General features: G+C 40.3%; 1 protein-coding gene across 1 annotated transcript in view; it reads right to left on the reverse strand.

Moving 5' to 3' along the window:
- The window catches only part of KDM5B (lysine demethylase 5B), a 57,988-nt gene that overhangs the window by 26,756 nt on the left and 11,117 nt on the right, over window positions 1–20,115 (reverse strand). Inside the window, exons 2-10 of the mRNA XM_075775856.1 lie at window positions 17,726–17,803; window positions 16,301–16,423; window positions 15,264–15,434; window positions 8,745–8,879; window positions 4,984–5,077; window positions 3,331–3,434; window positions 1,685–1,843; window positions 989–1,108; window positions 348–506 (exon numbers count right to left, since the gene is read on the reverse strand). Of these exons, the coding sequence (XP_075631971.1) occupies window positions 348–506; window positions 989–1,108; window positions 1,685–1,843; window positions 3,331–3,434; window positions 4,984–5,077; window positions 8,745–8,879; window positions 15,264–15,434; window positions 16,301–16,423; window positions 17,726–17,803 (1,143 nt within the window). The remainder of the gene's footprint in view (window positions 1–347; window positions 507–988; window positions 1,109–1,684; window positions 1,844–3,330; window positions 3,435–4,983; window positions 5,078–8,744; window positions 8,880–15,263; window positions 15,435–16,300; window positions 16,424–17,725; window positions 17,804–20,115) is intronic.

The following is a 20,115-nucleotide window of genomic DNA, read 5'->3' on the forward strand; positions in this document are numbered from 1 at the left end:
AACTGGAAAAATATAAGAAATAGGTCAATGAATCAAAGAACAAAACCTCCGTTGTCTTTGCTCATTTCAGAAACCTTATCTGACCGGCGTTCTTAAAATGAGACTTTTTTTTTTGTTAGTTTGGAAATTATTTATTAACTTCTAGGATAAACCAGTGGCTTTTAAAGTCTGATCACAGCAAATTTCATTTATTCAAAACTCTGATGTAATTCTCCTTTTCAAATACTGTGCCAGACACACCAAACACTTTGCAACTCAGTTACTCCATTACTGTGCTTTGAACCAGACAGACTTATTTAATGAAGAACTGCAATACAAACATACAGAGTGAACTAAAACAGACCTACCTCTTCTTCTGGTCTAACTTTAAATTTCCCACCCCTAACTGGGAAGCCACTGCCAAATTCTTTTGAAGCAATATCAGCTCCATATTCTACTGTCACATCCTCTTCAATGGTACTAACAAGTCTCCAGAATTCTTTTTCAACCAGCTCAGTGGGGACCATCTAGGTACAAGAAGAAGAAAAACAAGGAGTATATACTGAGGAAATCGGTATATAAAAAGCATGTGCATAAAAGATATCTCAGGGAGGAACCTCCATTAGCTTGAAGCATTTCCCCATTTCAAAATCGTTTCAACAAGAGAAAAAAAAAAATGCAGCAGAAACATGGTTCCACCCAGGAGATACTGCTGCTTTGTGCTCTCAGAAATGGGTGACAGTTGGAGAGTATTCTCTTCCTTACAGACAATTCTTCAAAAGTGAAAAACAAAACCACTGGAAAAAACCCCAACAACCAAGAAGCCAATGGAACAAGAAACCACAACACCAGCAAGAACAAGGGTTCACTGATAAATGAGAATCTCTGATTTGGGATTTCATCCCATTCAAAACCAGAATTCTCCGCTCCCCCTCAAAAGTTGTATATTTTAACTAAGCACAAAAAATGAAATCTACATTATGGCATCAGGATAAATACATGAACATACATGTACTGGCATGTTAAAATAGTCTGACTTGAATGCATCTGCCATTTCTCCAAATGTGCGAAGTGTATAGTCTCTTGCTGCTTGTTCAAAACCAAATGCTTCTTGAGGCTTATTGCACTCCTGTAACCAAAAAGAGAATTATTTCTATAATGTATTAAGACAATCTGTGCTCAGGTTTTACACAAATCAGTTACTATTACAGCATCTGACGGGTAAGAAGGCAGGATGCTTGACCGAAATGAAAGGACTGCCCCAAGTCAACAGTCAGAAGAAGAAACAACACTGCTTAATTCACCAAATCAAGATACTTATTTATTTATAAATCTGCATAAACATTAATGAAGTGATATACCTAATTTCTTCTTCCTCTAGTAAAGCTAAGAAAAAAAAAAAAAAAGATGTCTAGACCTCCACACTGAAGGACCCAGTAAGACTCCAATTTCAAATACAGGGTAAAGGTGCTAATTAAAATCCAATGTATTCTTTAAAGGCACATCAATTTTTGGCTCAAAAATATTAAGTGACAGCTTTTCAATTTGGGGCATGCCCAGTCTTCATTTTAGCTTTACCCTCTATCACCTTGTTTGCAGAATCTCAAGTAATAAATTGTATTTTCAATCACTAGGATCAAGTTTAAAAAAATCCCACAAAGTAAAAAATAACCTTCAGCCTAACTTTTATGGTTTGTCAGATTACCTGAGCCAAACACTGTGGACACCTCCAGTCCCCTTTGGGAACGTCATGAAGGGGTGGAATTAAACAAAAAGTATGGTAACTGTCATCACAGCCATCACACAACAGGAGACGGTCCTCATCGTTACCACTGCCACATAAGAGACATACATACAAATCCACCTGTAACACAAAATCGCCAGAGTGGGAATTTGAGCACTTGAGGCAACTCATGGTGAAACAGCAGCTTGGTAACTCAGTCATCTATGACATTTGCCAAAGCTTATTTTCACTTTACCTCTGAAACAGAAATGAGACAAGCAAACACAAACTATTTATGTGAAAGTTTAAATAACCCCTCTCTAATTTAAGGAAGGGCCACAAGAGTTGCAAGCCCTTCCACGTTTTTTTTTCCCCCAAATGGCAGAAGGCTTGATTCAGCGGCCAGGACATTTCAAATCAGCAGTACTGTGGATTCGGCAGGTATAACGCAACACCTGTTGGGGGCTCACAAATCCTTTTTCTTGTTGCTCTCGCATGCAGCGTGTGTGCACAGATGTTTCATCCTCCTCTGAGGTCAACTATTTGGAGCCTCAGGAGAGAGAGAAAGGGGTTCGTCTTGATGGGAGTGCTCCTCTTTCCCCAGAGGTGCTGGCCAAGACCTTCGTTTTCACTTGGAAAGGCACGAGCTTCCCAGCAGAGCTGTGTGCCCATGGGCAGGGGGGCAGCTGTTCAAGAAGCTGGATGGAGGTTTCACACAGCAGCTACCGAGGCACAAGGAAAAGATGCAGGCAATCCCAACACGGGAAGGTTGTCTGCTGCCTGTCTGACACCGCACCGCCTGCAGCAACAGCCTGGAAGGCTCTTCTCCAGTACAGCACAGAGCCGTGAGGACAAGCAGACCCTGCTGTCTTACATTGTTAAAAAAAAGCAGCAGCACCTCCCCTGCTCCTCCCCGCAAGCTTTTTTTGTTTGGGGGGTGGGGGTGTCAGGCTTCTAGCACTGCACATTTCATTCGCAGGTATTTAACTATAGGTGTGGATTAAATGAAGAATATTTTTGGGTTTAGGAAGGACCCAAGTAGTGGCATGGACCGAAAGAATCTCAGTGTCACCTGCTCAAAAGTGAGACAAACTACCATTGCTCTCAGTTTGGGGTGTTTGGGAGGGGTGTGGAGAGTTGGAGCAGGAACAGGGTTGTGTTTTTGAGAAGCATTTGAACAACGACGCTTCCAAGTTAGTGCTGAAAATTGTGGAATAAGCGGCAGGTCTGCTGGAGAGCCGGGTGCCAAAGCTCACAGTAAGTTCCCTTGAGGTTAAAGAGCAATGGGGAGAGAGATCAGTTCACAGAACCACCACTTCTACTTGGATTCTTCTTTAAAAATGCTTATTTTGAGACCATACCTTGGAGACAGAAAACAAGTTACTTTAGTTATAGATGGTGAAACTCAACTATCCTGTTATTTTCAGCTTTGTAACAGCACAAAGCTTTACGAGCACATACGTTCCAGCAGGCACAGACACTGCTTTGTTTCAATCACAGGGTTACATGAAGAGCACAAGAGAGTCCTTAGTGTGATATAAATGACGTGAGATTTCACCACATACCCAAAAGAAACCCCGAAACACCTGCAATCAATATGAAGCAGCAGGAGGGCAGGGCGTACTCACAGCATTAGTAGGTTTTTTAGATCGGACTTTGGATTTGTCTTTCTCTGGCTCCCCAGCATGTTCTCTCTTCTCGGGAAGTTTCACTGTGCTATGCATTTCCTTTTCTGGTGCAACAAGGGAAAAAAAGAGGGTATTACTTGTTATTATTTTATTTGTTATTACTTGTTAGACTGCATCACTAAGTTGTTTGTTGAATTACTTGTTACCCCATACACACGCCTGTTTCGGTTAGCTTAAGGCAAGATTTGAATACTGACAATGCCTGCAGAAGCTGGTATTATCAGAAAAACCAAGCATGCCATGGTGAGCTAGCAATGACTATCACAGCCTACAATTTTCAAATAGATATTTTAAATCCCATTTAAATTCATTTAAATTGAATTATGAGTGTCTTCATAAACTAAGACTTTATTTCCATGTGGTATTAACAAATGTAGTTGAATCACTCCATCAATTTTACAGCAGTATGTCACATGACAACATGAAACAACACTACAGCTTCCTACGATGTCTCCACACTTCAGTTTCTTGTGGTGTAGCTTTCTTGAAAACATGTAGTCCAAGACGAGCATGCAGCAGAAGTGGCCTGACAAAGAAGCAAATCCTCTACATTCTTACACTCCTACCTAATTCAGGCATGTCTCCACTCAAGTCTTCATTCCTGACATTATAAAGAAACAACAACCCACACACCCAAATCCACACACCAGAGTGTGAAGAATCCCCGGGCTCTGGTGCTGAAGACAAAGGGGCAATGATGTCCTTAGCTGAAGTTATGAGTGAGCTAGAGGCCTTTACACCCAGACATGAGACAAAAGCTGAAGCATTTCTTGGGAGTCTGGCAGCTAACAAAGATACTAAAGAGAAGAACATTCTACATCTCTCAGAAATTTAAATATTAAAAAACTGTCAAGAGCTTTTTCCTTATACTCTTTGGGGGGGGGGGGGGGGGGGGGGGGGGAGAAAAAAGGTTAATGCCTAGAGACACTCTTTAAAGAAAAAAATATCCAGTTAAAAAAAAAGATCACGACTTCCACAGATTCTTGGGGGGGGGAAAAAGAGATTTTGAATGAACAGAGGAGACTGACAAACTGCTCAGTTAATTTCAATTATGAACTAGTTGTAAATAGCTCCTATATTTGCTTTGCCAAATTATTTGTCAACAAGCTTATTCTTCTGTTTGATGGCACGAAACATTTCTTCTCAGTCCGAAATTACTACTTCTTAAGAACAGATAACAACACACTCAGGACTCTTGATATAAGCAATTCAAAAAAATCATATTATAGGAACGTTATTGTTTAATTCACAACATAGTATCTTTTGCCTTTATGAGTTTCAATTCCTGATTTCAAATTCAAATTCTTTCCTAAAAGTGTCTGAAATCTAATACATTCTTAAAAGAGTTTCCTCTATTTAAAGCTAGTGGATTGGAATATATTCTTCTCCAAGAAAACTCAACCACTTACAAAACAAACAAAAAGATTTCAAAGCCATAAAATAACTTTTACAATAAATTTCAATTTAAAAATGAAGTTAACAGAAGTATTTTTTTTTAAATACTTTGAATTGTTCCAGCTGGTCTTAAACCAAGTTTGTACAAAGTAACAGAAAATACCTTCACATTTGTTTCGTTCCCCACTTGCCACTCACCATTTTCACACTTTGGAGGTGCACATCCCATTCTACGTCTCAGATTATGAGTTCTGGCTTCTGGAGGGTCAGATTCAGTTTTAATATTGGTTGCCTTAAAAAGAGAAAAAGAAAAAAATCAGTAATGTCCTTAGATGGAACACTTCGGTTTTACACTTGTATTTGGGAAAACGTTCACTGCCATCTAAACTCACGGCTGCCTGTCTGAGTACCGATGGAGGATTTTGGAATGCAGAGCTGGGTACTGTGCCCAGCGCCCGAGGAGACCGACCTGCCCTCAGCTTCTCCCGGCCCCAGAGCTGCTTTGGCTCTGAAGAAGGGAAGCTGCTGGCTGTGTTCAACATGCAGCCCTAACAAGAGCATGCCTATTAAGATCTGAGTAATTCTATGCGAGTCTCTACACTGGAGTAACTTTGGTGGAGGACCCTGCAAGGTTCGAAAATACACATTTCAATACTCAAGAGCTGAGAAAAGAACCGGGGACAACAGACAATTTTTACTTCCAAATTGGAAAAAAAAAAAATTCTGCCTACAATTCTTAATCCGCTCTGACAAATGCCAAGAGAGGACTGCACAGGTTCAGAGAACAAGCTGATGTGAGACACAAACACTTCACTGAGGTACAACAGAGGTCTTAAAACTTGTAACCTGACTTGTACTAGGAAAAAGCTAGGCAGGTGGAAGTCAGATAAAGACTTTGAGGACTTCACTTAGACTCAACTGTTTTTACTTACAAATGAATAAATCTAAAAAGGTAATCTGAATTTCTGAAATACTTGTATTCAATTATTTAAAAAAAAGAGTTCTGAGAGAAATAACACAGAGAACAACCAGGAGATTTGAAAGGAAATCCTACAAAAAGCCTGTGCCAATAATGATACCATCTTTTTAGTTTGATTTCAGTGGAACTTAGTAAGAAGCAAAGGAGCAAGGAACTTTGGGCTTTCATAGATTTTCTTTTACTCTTGAGAAGCAGAGCATACTCCTCCTAAGCAGGGAACTCACCTGGTGTATTGTGGAGCTTTCAACACAGAATAATATTTTTCCATTTAATTCTTATATTTCTTCCCTGAAGTTTTGAGACTGTGGGAGAACAATTCTCAAATCTCTCAGCGTTAAGATGGGTTTCTCAAACAACGTATTTTTTAAGCCTAATTTCTTAAGGAAATGAGGTCATGCATCCACTCTCTCTTGCTACTCACGAAAGTCAGTCCACGATCAACCACTCCCTGAACCCCCAAAAATGGGACTTGTCGGCCTCGCTCTAAAAGCCTGAATGCAGCATCAGGTATTCAAAGGGGGTGAGGGGGTGTTTTGTTCAGGGGTTTTTGGTAGGTTGGTTGATTTGTTTTGGATTTTTACAGATGTGGTTTTGACATTACTTCTCATCCACTTTTTATGTTCTTTGTCCAAATTGCTGTCTCCATGAGACCAGGCAGAGGTCCCATTGCTTAAGATATGCAAAAAAAAAAAGCTGTTCATTATATTTAGTAATACTGAATCGGGACCAGTTTGCGCTGATCCTCAAGCAATGCAATAACAGATGCCCCATCTTCTGCATCTTTAACTTCTATGAGTTGCATCCGTATTCTGTGCTTAAGCCTATATTTAGCTTCACAAGAGCAGCTTTTTTTTTTTTTGGCCTGAGTCTTTTATCATATTGATTCATCTCACTTTCGCTTCCGCACCATTGTTCTGATCTTTTACACTTTTCTACATCAAGCATCTAAAGCCTCTGCATTTCAAAACCAGTCTATGACCGTCACTGCCCTTTTCCTTTCCAATTCTGAACATTTTCTCCTAAGTGTTTACTCACCAGGTAGGAAAGGGCAAGATGAAACTGTATGTGTCCCAATTGCAAATTAACACTTATCCCACAGGCTGTATTTTTTGCTAGTAAGAATAATTTACAGTACTTTCCTGTAGTTCACTCATTTTAAAGGTTTATAGTAGATGGTTACCCCTTTGAGAAGCAGGAAATGTCAAACTGGTGAACATGAGAACCAATTCAGGTTTTACAAGTTAAGACACTGACAAATCCTTAGAGAAAAAAGTCGAGACACAGTAACCAAACATTACTACTCTGCAGCCAGGTCGGTGCAAGTACCAACTGTGTGTGGCTTCAATGAAAGATAAAACAGATTTCATCAACTTAGCTGCCTTTGCACCGCAATGGAAGAGAAACACTCACATTAACAAATCTTAACTTTCGGAAATTGTCTTAAAACTGTACAGATCCTTGCTAAGTGAGTCAGTCCATGCTGCCTTAGCTCTGTATGTTCCAATTCTATTCTGAACCAAGTATTTTCTTTGCACAAAAATTAGGTGCATGACATCCACAGTGCTTAGGGAAGAGCTGAGAGGGTAGCCTTGCATTTGGCTAAGTATGAGCAATTAGTTTCCACAGAAATGAGAAAAACGTGCTCTCTGTGTTAGTCAGTGTCATCTGACACCACTGCCAGAGAAAGAGCTAAAATTTTAGTGCATATTTGCCCTGCTGTTAATCTTTGATGGGTACGTGAGAGTCAGCATCTTTCACCTACAGGCAGATACTTCAAATGGAAAGTTTCAGATCAAACTACTGAGGTTTTCTCAGAATTATAAATCAACTTGTAAACGGGTATTTGAGTGGAAAAGCTTTAGAAAAGCTTAACTGTAACTTATTAACCAAGAATAATTATAGGCAGAATTTGCAACAACTAAGCTGTACTACTTGCAAGTAATAAAGACCAAGTCTAGAACAATGGGAGTTAATAGAGAGTCTGAAATGAACTTAAATAGAAATCTGGATTATAAACAAAGGGAGTCAATCATGACCTTCCTAACTCATGACGTCACCACCAATAAGACCGTCTCTGGGGAATAAGCCTCCCCTACTCTTCATCTGCTCAAACAAAAGAAATAGTAAACTCTCTGAAGGCAGGAACATCAGGCTGGAAAGACTGAAGTCACAATATTACAGTTTTCCAGCAATGAAGGAGACACATCATGATCTCCTAAAATATGTCTTCACAGGAAAACGCTATGCAGATATAATCAACAAATTTTATGCTTATCCAAATAAATATTATTTCTTTAGCACATGTAAGATTAATCCTGTTTGACTGTACAAAACCATATTGACTTAATGTTATGCAATTTTTTCCCTTATATTGCATGGTGAAAATATCGCAAATGGATAGAACTCAGAGTAAAAAAATGAAATACAACAATGCTAATGTTCTAACCTTCTCTGCTCTAACATCTGCCTTCACCTCATGAAAGATTTACAGAAATCTCCCAACACATTTAAAGAATAACTACTGTTCGCTGGCTGTTCTCTGAGGAAATGTCAGAGATCAAAGCTGCAAAAGACAAGCTTCTTGTCTAGATTTTGTCACCTGTATTTTAATCTACGAGCAACTATTATTTATAATCATGCTAAAAACATTAGTATAGTGTACACACTCATAACTAATGTATAAGTGGAACAGCTTCAGTAGAAAAGCCTCTCAGAACTCCAAACCTCAGTAACACACTTTTTAAAGTATCACACAATCCTTACTGTATTATAATTTATGTATTTATAAACATTTAGGTATATTTAACAATGACAAAAAAGTTAAACAGCTGTTTAACATTTAGCAATTTGATCAAAATAACATTTGCCCTGAAACTTAACCAAACCCTGCTGTGCCTGGTGGCTAGGCAAACTATCGCTGCATTACAATTTCAAGCTCTGTCACCATGGAGCATTTGCCCTCATAAAGACAGATTCTCACCTCTGCTCTTAGGCGTTTTGCTCGACGAGCAGGTGGACAAGTTTCAGATGGCTGAACAGACTGTCTCTGTGGAATATCGTGGGGCTTATACTCCTTGTCCTTTGTGTCACTGGTGAGGTCTGGTTTCTGCAAGCACTAGAGAGACACAATTTGATTACTTAATTTCTGCCTCCACTGCTAATACAAACCTTGTGTAGAACAATTTCCTAGCTAATGTGAAAGAACGTAGACAGGGCTTTAATAATTACTGTGCTGAGTTAATAAAAACAGTATTTATGACAATTGTAACATTACCTATTTGAACAAGACACAAAATCACTTTTTCCTGCCCTTTTACTGAATGCAGTAACCATAATAGAGGATCTTAAATAAAGCTGAAGTTATCCTTTAAATGTTATGAGCACCGAACATTCCTCTATGGGAATACCAACACCAATTCTTCTAGTAGATGGTACTTTTGGAGACTGTACCAGCATACTGGAAAGTGCTGTAGTATCCTCAGGTTGCATTCCTGTAATGCTAACAGAGCGCAATACGAAAGTAAGTTACAGCCTGTCATACATCCCTCTCTTAACTGAAATACAATTTTGTCTGAAGAAGAGACTACGTTCTTTGTATGCTTTGGTGAGGACAACTCTGCTGCATGAATTAAGGGCAGAAGGGAAGATGATGATGCAGGAACAGTTTTAGTTCTTTCAAGTTGCTGAATGAACGCATTTAATTGCTGAAAACTGTGCATATATTTGGCAGGAAAAATAATAATTAATGACAATTCCAAGTTTGTCAAGCCACACAACATTCAGTAACAGTAGACAAAATATAACAGTTTAACGAGTAAACAACAAATCCTGAAGAAAGAAAAAAGTCTTATGTTGTCAGAAAGTATTTCACATGAATTGCTGGTCCACACCTCCTCAGTTCTGTTAATCTGTTCCCATCACAAGCATTTTCTCAGCAATTGAGAAACAGGATAGCAACCGCAAGAGAACCGCTGCAGCAGCATAAGGACTGATGCGCTGTAGACAGCACAGAAATCACACTTTCTGAAACAAATGGTAGTCAGAACGGGGGGGATGGAAAAGGAAGAAAAAGTGGTATTTTAGAAGACAAGTCCACGCTGAAAGAAGTATGTATTTAACAACAACAACAAAAAAATCAGTCAAGGGTAGCAGGATACCATTACCTCTCACCCACAGAGAGTTCACAACAGTGCTCAAAGAAACCTCCAGAATGTCTGTTTTGTTTAGGACCGCCTTCAACCTTAGACTTTGTAAATTCTAGATTTATACTTTGAAAGCAAATGTCTGACTTAATTTCAACATTAAATGCAGAAACCCATTCAACTTTGCCGCTTAAGCACAGGAGCAGTAAGTCCTGGCTGAGGCTCTCGTGGCTTGTTCCCGTGCTGCGTACCTGGGGCCAGAGAGCAGCCAGCTCCTCCCGAGAGCTTGCTCCCTTACAGCTCACGCAGAAAGATGATTATGTGAATTATTTCACATTAACATCAGGGGGAGAAAGTCACAAGTAACAATTTCTTAGGACAGAAAATGGACAAGCAGAAAAGGCAAGTGAGTAGGAAAAACATGAAAATGAGAGAACAGAAAAGCACATGAGACTAAGGCTATACAGAACATTGCCAATTTTAATGACTTTTGCGAATTCTGGTTCCTTGAATCATGTCCTCATGTGAAATCCAAACCTTTCACTAAACACAGTTTCTACTCCTTCTAGTAACAAAGGACACATGATCTGTGAAAGCAAGTATCTAGAAGGCAAACAGCTTTTCGTAAACAAAAAGGGCAGTGAAACATGGAAAGACAGACAAGAAATAGCATGACTTGCCTCACTCCAGTGGAGTGTCCAAAGTAAAAACGAGAAAAAAGCACTGTTCATTGAAAAATGCCCAGAAGACATTTCCTAAATACTGAGGTTTCAACAACTATTTAAGCAGAAACACTTCCCAGTGCCTCAGTAACCTGAAGGCAAAGCAGTAGTATGAAACGGCTGTTAATTAACATTTTCAGTTGTACCTAGAAGAAGAACTAGAAATGTAAGTCCTGTCTTAAGGATAGAATTCCTCTGAACCCACTTTACTCCTAGACTGACTGGATCAACTGCAAGCACAGGTCTTTAACCAAGGATACTACCTGTTATTTCTTCGGTCCCTTCCTCTCCCAACTAAGAGAGCCAATTTTGGTAAGGTTAAGCTTGTATCAATAATTACTCTACCGTAAACTCATTCTACATACTGTAATCTAGACTGTGATCGTGATTGCATTATATTCGGAGAAGATGGTTGCACATACAATCCTTGAACTCCAAATGGTGGCAGAGAGCAAGTTAAAAGCCCACCAGCTGAAAGCATTAAGGAGCAGCATTAAGGACACAGCAGGAATGTTCACAAGGCCTCCAGAACGTCAAAGATGGAAAAAAAATGTAGAGATACCATTCAACTCCTTCAGATTTAGATATTTATGCAGTAGTAATTTACACATAAACTAATCACCCAGGCTCCCCATACTTGCCGAATACAACTGGTCTACCCTGCTACATATCCACTTGAGGATAAGAACCACCAAACTCCCGAGGTGCTTATTTCTCTCCACTAACAGCAGAGTCCTAGAGAACCGTCTCATACAGAAACATCTTTATTAGAGACATACACATACAAATCTTTGGACATATGAATCCCACATGGAACATTAAAGACTCCCTTTGGAAAAGAAACCAGACCCAGAATTACTGAACCGGTTGTATTCAGTGAAAAAGAGAAACACCACAAGACCACCTCTATCCCCCCAGAATCTGCATTTTAAATAATGCAAACATCTGGGCAATGCATCACAGAAGAAGCATTGACAGAAGATTCTGGACACCTCAATTCACACAGGGGGACATGTATCCCTCTGGGCATACAAAGTGATTTTGTAATATTCTCAGCCATAGTAACCATCAGTAGGACACAAGCAAGGCACAGATAGTAAGAACCAGTACACCAAAAGGTCTACTGCAACTACTCTGGAGACAAACACCCAAGACCTCTCTAGTCCAATGTTTTAAGATAAGAATAAAATAAATACACACCTGTGGAGAGCTGCTTTGACTATTAGAAACTGGTTGATTTAAGAAATTTTTGCTGTTTGACTAAACAAGAGCTTTAATAAAAACATGCTATCTATTAACTTCTGAACAGCTCCAGAGAGTTTAACTCTTTTAGTATGTATATAGCAATATCTCCAGCTGGGCTATCTGTCAAAATAACTCCAGAAGCCAGTTTAACATATATTTAAGCCACACATACAACTAGTGCTACACACAGATTTGGACAAGATTTAAGTTATGGCATAGTCATTGGTGTAAACTACATCATTCTGTATTTTTGGCTTTTGCAGAAAAAAGTCAATTAATACCGCAAGTACTACCAATTAAAAAAAATACATTCAAAAACTCAGTGAATGCAAGCACTCATCTTTTATGGATGATCATCCTGGCTGCATGAAGAGTTTCTCTCAAATGGCTTGTTGAAATATCGCAAGAAGGAACCACACATCTCAAACTGACAGCTGTCAAATCTAATAGCTACATCTTCTCCAAAAACAAAAGTCACAGATGCTTAGATTCCCCGTAACGCACTGAACAGACATACAATAAAACGGACACCTACACAAGAAGCATCTGGGAAAGCACCACTTACTGAGAACACATGGAAGAAAGCCAAAAAGAATGTCATCTGAGATTCTTCCTCAAAAAACATATTGCAAAACAAACTCAGTTGGAAGACAACATTGTCAGGAAGAAAAAAAAAAAAAAAATCTTAGAGTGAAGAGTGACCTAAACTCAACATATTTCTATGGATTCTCTCCGTTAATTGAAAATACACATCTCTGCCACATATGGGAAGGAAATAATTTAATAGCTTTTGGGGGGGAAGAGTTAAAAAATGAAGTTAACGTAGCTTTTCCAGAACTGCATGCACTAAATACATCAGTTTGGAACAAATATCAGGTGCCCACTGCAAAAGACAGAAGCGTGACCTCATTTGAGAATGCTTTTTTTTCCTAAAAGGGTTCACTACTGAGAAAGCCATGAACGTAAACATCAACTGCATGACAGACACCGGCACGGAGAGTGCAGTACCACATGAACTATTTTCCAACTTTTTATTAGATCTTTCCCTGTATAATTGCATCTCACAAATATGAAAACAAAGTGAGGTGTCACAAAACACGTCGCCTTCAAAAAAACGAGAATCCACATTTTGAGAACTAATAAAAATGCAAAGTTTTCAATGAAATGCCTTCAGAAAATGGTGTTGCTTTCCATTGCTTAACATCAACGTGTCTGAGTCAAAGCAAAATATTTTTGATACAGCAGTTTCCTTCAACTATATTTCGCTCCGTTTGCAAAAACTCAAACCTACACAAGTTAAATTATTTTTTCTGAAGGGTTTGCAGAATCTAGCTCTTCTTCACTGAAAACTGATCATCACTAGCTGTGTTGGGTTTGCAAGGCAAGGTTTTGGTGGTGGTGGGGCTACAGGGGTGGCTTCTGTGAGAAGCTGCCAGAAGCTTCCCCTGTGTCTGACAGAGCCAATACCAGCCGGCTCCAAGACGGACCCGCCGCTGGCCAAGGCCAAGCCAATCAGCACCTCTGTCATAACATATTTAAGAAAGAGAAAAACAGCTAGAGAACTTTTGCAGCCAGAGAGAGGAGTGAGAAGATGTAAGAAACTCTGCAGACACCAAGGTCAGTGCAGAAGGAGGGGGAGGAGGTGCTCCAGGTGCCAGAGCAGAGATCCCCCTGCAGCCCATGGTGAAGACCATGGTGAAGCAGGCTGTCCCCCTGCAGTCCATGGCAGGAGGATGAGGGGGTGTAGAGATTCCACCTGCAGCCCGTGGAGGACCCCACACCGGAGCAGGTGGAGACACCTGAAGGAGGCTGTGACCCCGTGGGAAGCCCATGCTGGAGCAAGTTCCTGGCAGGACCTGCGGCCCCGTGGAGAGAGGAGACCACGCCAGAGCAGGTTTGCTGGCAGGACTTGTGACCCCGTGGGGGACCTCACGCTGGAGCAGTTTGCTCCTGAAGGTCTGCACCCCGTGGGAGAGACCCACGCTGGAGCAGTTCGTGAAGGACTGTAGCCCATGGGAAGGTCATGAAGGACTGTCTCCCATGAGAGGGACTCCATGCTGGAGCAGGGGAACGATGAGAGGAGTCCTCCCCCTGACGATGAAGAAGCGGCAGAAACACCGCGTGAGGAACTGACCGTAACCCCCACTCCCCGTCCCCCTGTGCCGCTGAGTGGGGCGGAGGTTGAAGCCGGGAGTGAAGTTGAGCCCGGGAAGATGGGAGGGGTGGGGGGAGGTGTTTTAAGATTTGGATTTATTTCTCATTCCTCTACTCTGTTTTGCTTAGTAATAAATTAGATGAATTCCCTCTCTAAATTCAGTCTGTTTTGCTCATGATGATAATTAGTGAGTGATCTCTCCCTGTCCTTATCTCGACCCACAGGCTTTTTGTTGCACCTTTTCTCCCCTGTCTAGTGAAGGAGGGGAGTGAAAGAGCAGCTCTGGTGGGCACCTGGCCCTCACCCAGGGTCAACCCACCACACTAGCTAAGGAAAAAGCCTTCAATTCCAACCTTTCTTGACTTATTTCAAATCCCTCCCTCACTTTGGCAGCTTTAGGTAAAAGGCTAGTGTTGATTTCTGTAGAGACAGATACACATGCTTGTAACAGGATTAGGGCTTGTATTGCTTAAAAAAAAAAAAAAGGTCAACACTCCTCTCTCTGAAAGATCATCATAGTAAGAGTATTTCTAATAAATAAAAATAGATGTTGGCAACTGCAACCTATTTTGGTTTTCCAAATAAGTGACTACTGCTCTAAAAGAAAAGCCCTCTTCTTCATTAGGCATTACGTTGCTTCCACTCTCAACCAAACTGAATTTTGTTTTAATGGCCAAATATAAGCAGGAAAGATGGAAGATTTAAGCTTGAAAAAAAGTCACAAGTACTGTTACCCACGCTGCAATATCCATGAAGCATTCTTGAACTTGGACACCCTTAGTGAGAGTGAGCTGGGTTACTGCCACAAATCTGCCATGGTTTGATACAGTTCCTCAGCCACTCTATGTGCAAGCGATACTGACCCACAGCACTCTTGTTCTATCAGAGATGGACCTATACTGATCTGTGAATATAGTAGTATTTGGCATTCGACAAAACAGCATTAAAGAAATTGTTATAGGAAGTCTGAAAGTCCGTTATCACGAGGCTTCTGTAAACTGTAGAGAAAATACAAAAAGGTAGTATTCAAAGCAGTCACTAAGAGGCTACCTTAAAGAGTAATTCTAAAATCTTTACTTTTGATTAAAAGTTTGCCTGCAGCTTTCACCAACACCACAGCCTGCCTCTTGTCACCTGCTTGCCATAAATGCGGTCTTTGGAAATGTTCCATCAATTAAAAAAAAATAACAGACTGGCTGCTAAACTGGACTTCAGTTAGCTTCAGTGTAGCTTACCAATAGGCTTGCTCCAGACTGGAATAAGTTGTAAGGATAGAGAATGCGCTCATAATGTGCACGGATGTGTGAACCCACAGCTTTGCCTGGAGCAAATCCCATCCTAGTGGCTATTTTGGTCCATTTTCTCTCCTTGCAAACAATATCAAATCCTCCTTCTTCTGCAACTAGCTAAAAAGCAAAAACAAAATGGTCATATATTTAATACTAAAATTATCAGTGTTTAAGGAAAGCATTGCTAGTTTAAAAGGCAAGACAACACCACAATTGCTATTTTAAACCAGAAAAGTATAGATTTAGAAAAACACAAAACATAAAAGTTGTTTAAAAGCAACAACTGGAATACGTATAACCTATTCAGGAATTCTAAACTTCTTGAATTACTTTGCAAACAAGTCAGCACCTGTATTAGGTGACCAAACAGTAACTCAGCCTACTTTTGAGAATTTGTCTGGCTGTAATTTGTCATGCCTCCACTTTGTATTCAAACGCATCCTTCTAGCACAGTATAATCAGTTCTTCTCACTGGAACAAGTACCATGAAATAGGCTCTAAAGCAAGCAAAGAAAAACTACCCTAAACATAAAAACCCAGAGAGAATGTATCCTTGGGGTCAGTGAATCCCACCCCTTACTATCAGATTACATAAACTTCTCCAGAAGTTTAACAAACTTCATCCTAAAAGTAATTGGATTCTTTTCTTCCATATTACTAATGGAAAAATGTTTTTCTCACTGCTGTCATTGTTCAGAAGCTTTCTGCAGTTAAGCCTAAGTTTATTCTTGACCAGTTTGTATCCAAGATTGATTTTAAAGAAGAGCTTGAAATTTAATTTCATCTCCTAGCTCACATGAAAACTCCCATGATATTACATTTCTTACTATTTTTGTCTCATTAGCTATGCTAGGTTAAACAAAGTAATACTTTTTTCAGCTTTTCAGCTTAGATACACCACAAAGTCTCCCTTGAACAATTGTGGTATCATCCCAGAAACTGAGGTAACAGTAGGATGAGTTTCTCCCTTGTAACAGTCTTACTCTATTAAGCTGAAATAAATCCAAGATCTTCCTCTCCACGTGTGGAATTTTCAGCGTACATCCTTGAAGCTCCCAAAACTTTGCAATCTGGTCCAGAAAATTCAGCTTTACACGAGTTTGGGCCTGAAATAAAAGTAAAAAAATAGAATTGCATGCTAAACGCAGATTATCTTTGGTATCCCAGTGTTTATAATGTTGCAGCCTCAGTTGCCTGCCTGGCTTTTCCATTTGCAAGTGTAATTCTGCATTTTTCTCTCTTGTCATATGCAGGGAAAAAAATTCCATACAGATACCACCAGTCCTCCCTCAAGTCACTTACTGTTAACTTTTACTGCATTTAGAAAAGTACTTCCTGAGAACAGACAAGCAATGAGTTATTACTGCTAAAAACCACCTAAACTAGCTGCATTGCTAGGATTTATTACATTGTAATGAAGTATTACATTTATTAATTTGGTTTATTTGTAATAAACCAAAAATAAACCAATATTTATGGCTTATTTTAAAAAAATTAAAAAGGGGGATTCTGTTATCCCTTTTCACTCCCAACTGCACTGGTTTCATTTTTATGGATACAAACCCGTCAGGGCAGGGAAAGCCAATGCGTCTGTCTGCACAGCAATTCAAACAGCAAGGTAATTGGACTGGTGCTATGTTAAAGAGTAGTAGCTTAGACTTAACATCTTCACATGTTTTATTTTCAAGGTCAAAACGGCCATGTCCATACAGACCAGCTTGTTCTTAAACTCCAGAGAGCTCTGAACCAGCTTGTGTCCGCACAAATCACTCTCTCAGCATCCGAAGCCAGCGCTGGAACCCTTACCCCGGCGCTTCACGTCACCACACCAGGACTTTAGAAAGCAAACATCACAAGAAAAATCAGGCAGGCAAAGAGTCACCGTCATTCCAATCAGTACCAGTAGCGAGCTAAGCAGGACTCCTCACCGCTCCCTTCTTCTAGTCTGAATTCATGAAAGCGGTGAATGAAAGTGCTTGCAAACAGCAAATTTCCACCAACTGAATCCAGATTTTGTAATTGTTTCTTCTCAACGGCTTGTTATTTTTAAAGTGCTCTGTAAATGTTTCATCTCTTCTACTTTTAAAAGACGCTGTATGTGCAAAATGCAGACAAAAATCTATGGCACTTCAGAATTTGAGTTTAACCACTTATAAGCGCCTCTGTGTGGAAGAGGCCTGAATTATGTTCCTTTATTGAGCATTAACTTTACTTTTCATGCTTGGCATGTTTTCAACAAGATTCTGAAACAGATGAATTTCTGTACTAATTAAAAACTGATGTTCAGCAGTCCTGAGTGCTCTCAGCTCAAGTCAAACACAGCTTATGGTCAAACCACTGGAAAACACCATCTCAAAAAAATATTTAAACATTTTGGAGCAGAAGCAATGTTCAGCTTTACAGTTTACCTCTAGTTCATTGAGCCTCTGGATCCTTGGTGTAAAGTGAAGCTTATCGACATCACATGCAAATGGAGGCTGCCAGTCCTGCAAAAACAGAAGAGCTTCATCAAAAGACCAGGAAAATGAAGGAAACTTGTCCATATGACAGTCAAAAGCCAGGTGAGCCCAAAGCATGGAAGAGGCCTCATGGTTCCCAAGCCCTCCTCAGCACTAATCTGTAAGGCATGTGCCCTTCCAGCATAGCGGCTGCGCAGCACCTCAACCTGTCAGCCATCGCACCCCATCACGCTTCCAGGCGAGGTCTACTGCTGCTTCCAAACTACTTCATGTTGAACAAGCCTGGAAAGCAGGAACAATAAGAGATGCCGAGTAAGCTTCATTGTCTACCCCTTTCAAATAGACAGATAATGAAACCACTAAATAAATTACATTCTGGAACTAAGGACCTGTCCCCAAAGATAAGCCTTCAGTTGCAGACCCAGTCAGTCCATCTTCTCCCTCCCCACGCACCCAGCTCAAGGTGCTGCACAGCCCATTTGCCCCAGTCTCACACCAACCACCACCAGCCCACTCCCAAATGGGGACTGTACGAGAGCCGAGGGTTTTGTCTGCCGGACAGCAAAAGGAGAACTCCCTGGAAGTCAAACCCACCTGGGGCTTTAAACCAGAGTAACAGACTCAGTCACAACTTTGAGATAAGATGTCACTCAACAAATTCAGTATCGTTACCATGCAAAACACAGAACAAAGCCAAGTTTCATAAACCATGATCCAAACTGTAATGCCTGCCTTGATCAGGAAGACTAACGTTTGATAGCAGAGACTTCACGTGCTCATGAAGGACAAATGCAGTAGTTAGCACTCATGAACGCTAGTCTCCAAAACAAACAGCAGCTATACTAAAAACCAGAAATGAAAGCTTCTTTTCTTAATTCCTTGTCTGCAAACACTCAGGAACAGCTGGAATATGACCAATTTAAAAAGATCATTATTACTTTGACAAAATACCTGCAACTGGTAGTGTTATTTATAAATACAACTATAAAGCAATTTTATCTTTTAGATCTCTGACATCTATCACATGTAGTTGGTTTGGCAATACACAGCTTCACTAAACCAAGTTAGATTTGATTTCAACTTGACAGTAATTTATTACATATAAAGCTATCTTATTATCACTAATTACAAAATGAAGATAACGTGCATGAGAGTTACTGATAGTGGAGTAAGACAAGAGCTTTCTACCAGGAAAAAGAACATTTACTCAATGCCTGTGGACTAAGGCAACTGAAGTAAGACCAGCATCATAAGTAGAGTATTTGTTATTTTAGCAGACATACTTAATATGAAAATTAGTGTCAAAAACAACCATAAAGGATATGCAGAGCAATTAGCTTACATACAAACACCCAGGCACAATTCTAGTTGGGACATCCCCCCTTGTCACTAGAGCAAGCCTGAGGCAGAATCAGGTATTTTCACAAGAACAGAGGAGGGATGCAGGAGTAACCGAAAGTGTGGAAAACCTGAAGAGCAAACACGGACAGACACCGATCTACACATTTTATCAAACATACATTGACTAATCCAGACCTCTCAAGTTTTCTGATCCTACAAGGCAGTTTCAGCACATCAAAACTTGGCAAGGTTGACATTAAAACTTGAACTGCAAGTTAGATGACAATAGGGGGATCAAGATGACCAATTATCAAGAGGATGGTCAATCCTCAACCAATGTGACATGCTTCTCAATCGTTTTTGTTCTTTTAACCACAGGACTAAGACTGGTGTCCAATGGCATGATGTTCTTAAACAACTAGATAAAATCAATCCTACATTTTTATTTGCCAGAACACCAAATGCAATGAGAATAGCCAGTCTGATGAAGGAAACATTTGACGTTCTTTTGTAACGTTCTGGTATCTGCCGAATAATTCGTGCCTCCCAAACTGTAGGATGAGAAACATGACTGGGAACATTTAGGGCAAGATTTGAAGTGCCGTACTTCAACATGACAAATCTGACTTTCAAGCTGAACCAATTTGTTACATTAGTCACAAGTCTGGAGTTTGCTCTGTGTGTGAAGAGAGACAGAAGACAGGTACCCAAACCAGGAGAGGACAGACACCACCCTTGGGACATGCTGGGGATGACATTGCCAAAGGAGAACTGTAAGACCCTAAGCACTGTGCTTAGGCTGAGAGAGTAAATTAAAACAGAGAGGCATGTGCTGGCTGACTGCTTAGCCAAGTAATGAGCCAAGGCTGTCGCCAGGTGGGCCATGCATTAACCTAAACCAGGATCCCGTAATAAGGATCTGCAGAAGACAAGAGACAGGAATAAAAAGAACAGGAGCAAGAACTCAGCTCGCACAGGCAGTGATCCTACCTCTGATG

This window comes from Balearica regulorum, chromosome 25, assembly GCF_011004875.1.
Source record: "Balearica regulorum gibbericeps isolate bBalReg1 chromosome 25, bBalReg1.pri, whole genome shotgun sequence".
NCBI lineage: Eukaryota > Metazoa > Chordata > Aves > Gruiformes > Gruidae > Balearica > Balearica regulorum.